The 6,633-nt window shown below is 45.9% G+C and overlaps 1 protein-coding gene across 1 annotated transcript; it reads right to left on the bottom strand.

Moving 5' to 3' along the window:
- Positions 1–4,028: 4,028 nt before the first annotated feature.
- Positions 4,029–4,391, bottom strand: LOC123149063 (uncharacterized). The gene has a single exon (XM_044568599.1). The coding sequence runs from the start codon at positions 4,320–4,322 to the stop codon at positions 4,029–4,031; it is 294 nt and encodes a 97-aa protein (XP_044424534.1). The 5' UTR covers positions 4,323–4,391.
- Positions 4,392–6,633: the final 2,242 nt, after the last annotated feature.

Genomic DNA, 6,633 nt, shown 5'->3' with positions numbered 1-6,633 from the left:
CGGGCACATCGTCTGGTTCCTCATGATCTTCAGCAGCTTCCCCCGTTGCAGCATCATTGGGCACATCGTCTGGTTCCTCTTGATCTTCAGCAGCTTCCCCCGTTGCAGCATCACCGTATTCAGGGGGCACATAGTTGTCATCGTCCTCTTCTTCTTCGTCGTCTTCCATCATAACCCCTATTTCTCCGTGCCTCGTCCAAACATTATAGTGTGGCATGAAACCATTGTAAAGCAGGTGGGTGTGAAGGATTTTTCGGTCAGAGTAAGACTTCGTATTCCCACATTTAGGGCATGGACAACACATAAAACCATTCTGCTTGTTTGCCTCAGCCACTTCGAGAAAATCATGCACTATATATCTCGAATTGATGTAATAGTTTTTGACACACTTAATTATATATAATGCACACAGATGAACCAACAATGGATGTACGGTGACAGACACACCTCCATGTACTGGAGGTGTGTCTGTCACCGTACATCCATTGTCGGTTCATCTGTGTGCATTATATATAATTAAGTGTGTCAAAAACTATTACAGAACATCATGAATAGATAATTAAGTGACCAAATTAATAGAAGTTCATCATCACATTAAAACCAAAGTACATACATAGTTCTCATCTAACAACATATAGCTCTCCAGAGCATCTAATTAATTAAGCCATACATTGAAACTATGTAAAATATTTCAATGCGAAAACAAATGCGATCATAACCGCAACCAAGGTAACAATTGATCCAATGGCATAATGATACCAAGCCTCGGTATGAATGGCATATTTTCTATTCTTTCTCATCTTCAACCGCATTGCATCCATCTTAATCTTGTGATCATCGACGACATCCGCAACATGCAACTCCAATATCATCTTCTCCTCCTCAAATTTTTTTCCTTCAAGTAATTGTTTTCTTCTTCAACTAAATTTAACCTCTCGACAATAGGGTCGGTTGGAATTTCTGGTTCAACTACCTCCTAGATAAATAAAATATATGTCACGTTGATCGGCATAATTGTCATAAACAATAAATGAACCAAATAGTTATAAAAAGTTAATATATACCACATCCAAATCATAGCCAGGACGAGGGCCGACGGGGCGGATACCAAAACCATCGCACTATATAATAACAAGCAATAATAAAAGTAAGAAAATTAGACAAGTATCTATGTAAAGTAAGAATTTTTTTTCTTTCAGAAAGAAGATAAGAACAAGAGGCTCACCACGGTGGTGTCGGCGACGAGATCGGTGCGGGCGATCGACGGCGGTGAAGACGGGAATGGGACGTGACGGACCGTTAAATCTAGACAAATCTCGAGGAAAATGGAGCTTTGAGGTCGAGCTTCCAGAGGAGAAAGCTTAACTAGTGTGGCTCGGGCATTTCATCGAACACCTCATGTGCATAGGAGGTGAGCTAGAGCACCACAAAGCCCTCCCCTCGCCAGCCAGAGAAAAACAGAGCACTGGGGTGCTCTGCTCGCGGGCGAAGGGTATATATAGGGACCTCATTGGTCCCGGTTTGTGGCATGAACCGGGACCAAAGGGAAGCATGTGGTCCCGGTTCAAGCCACCAACCGGGACCAATGATGGTGGGCCAGAAGCGAGGTCCATTGGTCCCGGTTCGTCCCACCAACCGGGACCAAAGGGGCCAGACGAATTGGGACCAATGCCCTCACGAGGCCCGGCAGGCCCCTGGCCTCACGAACCGGGACCAATGCTCCAATGGGTCCCGGTTCTGGATTGAACCGGGACTAATGGGCTGACCCGGCCTGAACCAAAACCCTCTTTTCTACTAGTGACCATCAAAAAGAGCTTTACATTGTCAGTTGGTGTGCATCCGGGTGGAGCTATAGTAACTCATTGCAGTGCATAGGGAGTAAATGTTGTAGCCACTCATCCCCAGTGTATGTGACCTGCTCAATTGGGGGATAGGCCAGGTTTCCCCCCACAACATTCCACAATTTTGAGAAATTATCACATGTGATCGGGTCATGATATGTGTCTTCATGAGTAGCACCGTACAAGGGATAGGTCACTACGTGCCGAAGATGGTGATCCAGCTTTTATTTCGTAGTGACCAGTGCACCCGAAGCACCTTCCATGCATTCACATGCATCTTGTGTGGTACATCAGCTTGCCAAATCAGGTTCCAAATCTTCCTTCACCATCCGGCCTCGAGCTTGAGGCACCCGACGTGAATTTCTCTTCATGGTGACATTGCCATCTTATAAGCACTACAGACACTAAAATGCCCCTTCGGGCCAGGTTGCCAAGCGAGGAAATCATGTTGGTAGCACAGTGATGTGCGAATTCTCCTTATGACCTCAAGATCTGCAGCCTCAAAGTGTTGTTGCAACAATTGTATCTCCATGCCCCATTATTGTGTAGGAAATATGAGACCCTAAGCAACCGACACTGACGCTTTGGTGTAATGGAACGATGCGTGGGCTACTATGGATCTACGGATCCTGCCAAGTCCGTATAGAGGTGCCATTAGCAACCCGCTAGATAACACCTTTTTTCAACAGTTCAAACCAAGCTTCCCTCTCACACTTGATCCATAATTATCATGCGATACTGCCCCATCCTGATGTGGTTCAGGCGTGGGAATGGATTGGATAGTGCTCTTATCACTTTCATTTTCATATTTTCAAAATCAACTATGAATGTGAATATGGCTAACCTGATAAAAAAGTTTCATAGGGGACTGGAGCAAGCTACCATGAGAAAAAGCTCCTCTTTTTAAAAGAGATTTGATTCAGATCGAACTCTTATATACCCAAGTCAATATGAAAATTCTTTCAGAGGCTTTCCCTAATACAAATGTTATCGGATACTAATGCGGGTCGGACGTTACTCGAATACGGATACATATCGAAGTTTAATCAATTCGAATTGGATACGAATAATAGTGATATATTAGGTAAAGGAAATAAGTCAATAGCTATGTGACAAAATATAATCTATTTGCAACTTATAATAAGTGAACGATAGGCATGTTTATCAATAAATACTACTCCCTCCAATCCATATAGTTGTCGCTCAAACGGATGTATCTAGCCCTAAAATACGTCTAGATACATCTATTTCAGCGAAAATTAATATGGATCGGAGGGAGTACTATAATGCATAATAACCATAAGTTTAGCCATACAAAAAGTAAATTTTGACAAGTCATTAAGCTTTTTTGTTGGATAATTGGCATATCGAGGCTAGAATTGCTTAAAATTAGTTCACGAAAATTTATTCGGATGCAGATTTGTTCACTCCCATATCCATATTTGTGTCAAACTCCCGTAGCGTATTTGTATTTGTAAAACAAACCCGAATATCTTTCATTTCCATGTCCATTTCCATTATAGTTCTAATTAATGTGTATTCAAATATGAATAGACATTTTCTCAAATACGAATATATCGGATATTTCGGATTACCACTCCCACTTTCCACCCTTAGGTATTTTTAGGGACATTTCCACCCTTAGGTTCAAGCAGGAGGAGTAAGAGAAATGGGCCTATGGAACTGTTAGGCGCCGACTTCTGTTATGGAGTAAGGCCCAAGCAGCATGGAGCGGCCTAGCTGGCCCATTTATGAACCTAATCATCTTTTTGAAGCGATTTTGACTGACTTGGGAGCCTAGCTGGTCCATTTACGAACCTAGTCGTCTTTTTGAAACGATTTTGACTGCCTTGGGAGCTCGCCGGAGACGTGGCGGAGCCCGGGCACATGCCCATGTTGCAGGTACGGTAAATGCTGAATTCACCCGCCATCGCATGAAAAGGAGAAAAGAAGGGTATATGGCATGATCGATACGCTTTATTTTTCTAGCGTGCTGCAGAGACACGAACAAGACTTGTGTGTTAAGTACTCTCTATAAAGTTATTACAAAGTTGAGTCATTTATTAATGGAAAGAGTAAGATAGTATATGACTCTCTAGAAGTCGAAGTCGAGGGACTCATAGATTCCAACTTACGGCGCATCCTTAACCGACACAAGTTACTTTACAAGGCGAGTTTACTTGATCATTAGTGGTGCTGAGGGTCCGGGCCGCCGGGGCTGGACCTCTTCGACTCAGAGTACGGCATCGCCGCCGTCGCCCTCCCATCTGCTGCCCGCCACGAGCTACTCCCGGCAGTCGTCTCCGTCGGCCGCGAGAAGGCGGCGGCGGCATTGCTCCCACCGGCCAGCATTCTCCGGCCGCCGGCCACCGTTACCTGCAGGAGGTCGGCCTCGCAGCGCGAGACGGCGGACAGCAGCAGCAGGACGAGCACGGCGCACACCGCCGCGGGCATCCTCAACGCGCTCGAGCTGGACGCCATGAGAGGAGCGATCGAGGAGCTAGCTAGATTCGTAGTACGTGGTGAAATGCTAGGCGCTCTAGACTGTGGCGGTGGTGGTGACTAGTGAGTTGGGTACATAGCTGCACGACGCCGAGGTGATTTATAGGGGCCTGCCCGTGCTAGCGGTTTTCCGTTACGAGGGACCAAGCATTGCGATGGTGGAGGTCGCCTGTGTCGCACTCGCCCTGACTGCGACGAACGAACGAACGAACGACGAGGGCGGTGACCTCATATCATATCCTCATCACCGAATAAAACGGGCCAACTTTCTGCTCATCGCCGGCCTGTGTGCGGCGCCGGCCGGTGCTGGTGGTCCAGACCTATGCCATGTCGCAAATACAAATTGCCATGTTGGACGCAGAAAGAGACCTTTATCTGCTGGCCCCTCCAGATCGGTTCTTCTTCATTCATCAGGGCAGGAATCTCGCATGCATGCACCATGTGTTCGGTGCTGAAGTGACTGATTTGTTCGTTGGACCGAACCATCGTTATCAAGGTCCATTCGGTGTTTGTACGAGTTGAAAACCGTTGTAGTATGACATGTTGGCATGACAGCCAAATCCGTGGGACATGGTATCTTTGATCCGGATCACCCCGCGCGAATCAGCGGCCGCCGTGATCTTCATCCCGATGCATATCTCTCACCGCTTCATAAGTGGAGTAGCATTTCCTCGTTTGTCACCACATGAACTTTGTCCCTACTCCACACTACGCACGCACGCACCATTAACGTACTTGTCAAGGAGGTTGTGTCCGCGTACGCACCCATTTATAACTCCATCGGCCTTACCAAATTGAGTCGAGATCGCTCGAGTCATCGAGCTAGGCGGGAGGAGCACCGTTTCTTTAAGAGTTTCCCATTGCTAAAAGAAGTAGGCTACTCCTAAAGGGGAGTAACCACCCTAGGACGTCTATACTATGCGTACCGGCAGCTCGTTGGCCACCCGTGCATGAGTGCAGCACAGTGCATGCAAATACCCTTGGTTCCATCGCCTAGGTCAGCTACCTATAGGGCTCTCCGTGTCACTTTCGGCCTGCCGGCTAATTGTATATATAAGCTGGGCGGAGCAATGGGCGCGAGGGAGGTATATGGCTCCAATGGCGGCCATGCAGGTTATAAACTACGGTTAGGAGAGCCCATCCACGGAATGCACTCTGGCGGCCATGGGCGTGCGTGCGTGCATGCACGAAGGTGGCCGGGCATTGGAAGCTTTCCGCCCATGGGCCATGCGACTCTCGGGAGGGCAGAGAGGACGGATGCGGCAACCAGGGGGCAGCCATGTATGGGCATACATGCAAGGTGGCGCCCTTTGCCTGCTAATATGTTGTTGTAGGTTGGATGGTACGATTTGGCGATGTTGTCGTGAGACATGTCCTACTTGGATGACTTTGATTTTATTTTTCCTTTGTAGACTGATTTGTCCAGCAGTATGAACATTAATAATAGGACTGTTATATCTTTCAAACGTTCTGATTATAGAAATAGATCTGAACAATTGTTCCAGATTGCTAATCTCATCTGCGCGTTGCATGCGCATCTCTCCTGCCAAATAAAAGCAAACTTCTCTGCTAGTTTGCATGCATATGAGGGTTAGAAAGCTCCTAATTAGATGCATGCATGAAAAAAACAAGACTAATGATGTCATCACATACTTTTCGAAAAATGAGGATTCAAAATGTTTTGTAGCTTAAACCGTCAGCCGATTGAAAATTTGTCTTTACATAAAAGATTTGTCGCAACGAGACCTTCGAAACTAGATCCCATGTTGGTATGTTTCGACGAATTTCTTTTTCAAGTCAAAAGTAATCACACCTGGACTACATAAGTTATCATGACTGCAGTACATAATTTACCGTGATGTTTACATTGAAGTTACCAGGTGTATGTTTCGACTAATTTTTTCTAGGTAAAAAATTACCATGACATTTGTAGGTTAATTATCAGGTCTGCAGTACCCCCTTCTAGCATCGGTGTCTTGCCTCGGCCGCAAGATGAGGTCCACGTGCGGACACGTTAAAGTCTGCTTATAAACAAAACTTTGTGGCTCGTGTCGGACTAGTCCCTTTAGGTGCCGAGCTGAGTCGATACCAGACCGTCTCGTTGGCCACCTATGATCAGGTCTGTGTTGCGTAATATCATGCTATTTATGTAGAAGTTATCAAGGGTATGTTTTTCAACAACTTCTTTCCCACGGGTCAAAGTTACTGTGGTGTTTATACGTAAGTTATCAGGTAACCAATTGAATATTACCATATCATCACACAAAAGTTGCCGGAGTTATGTTTTTCA

This window comes from Triticum aestivum, chromosome 7A (assembly GCF_018294505.1).
Source record: "Triticum aestivum cultivar Chinese Spring chromosome 7A, IWGSC CS RefSeq v2.1, whole genome shotgun sequence".
Taxonomy (NCBI): domain Eukaryota; kingdom Viridiplantae; phylum Streptophyta; class Magnoliopsida; order Poales; family Poaceae; genus Triticum; species Triticum aestivum.
Note: the sequence above shows the minus strand (reverse complement) of the source record. Positions and strands in the feature narration are given on the sequence as shown.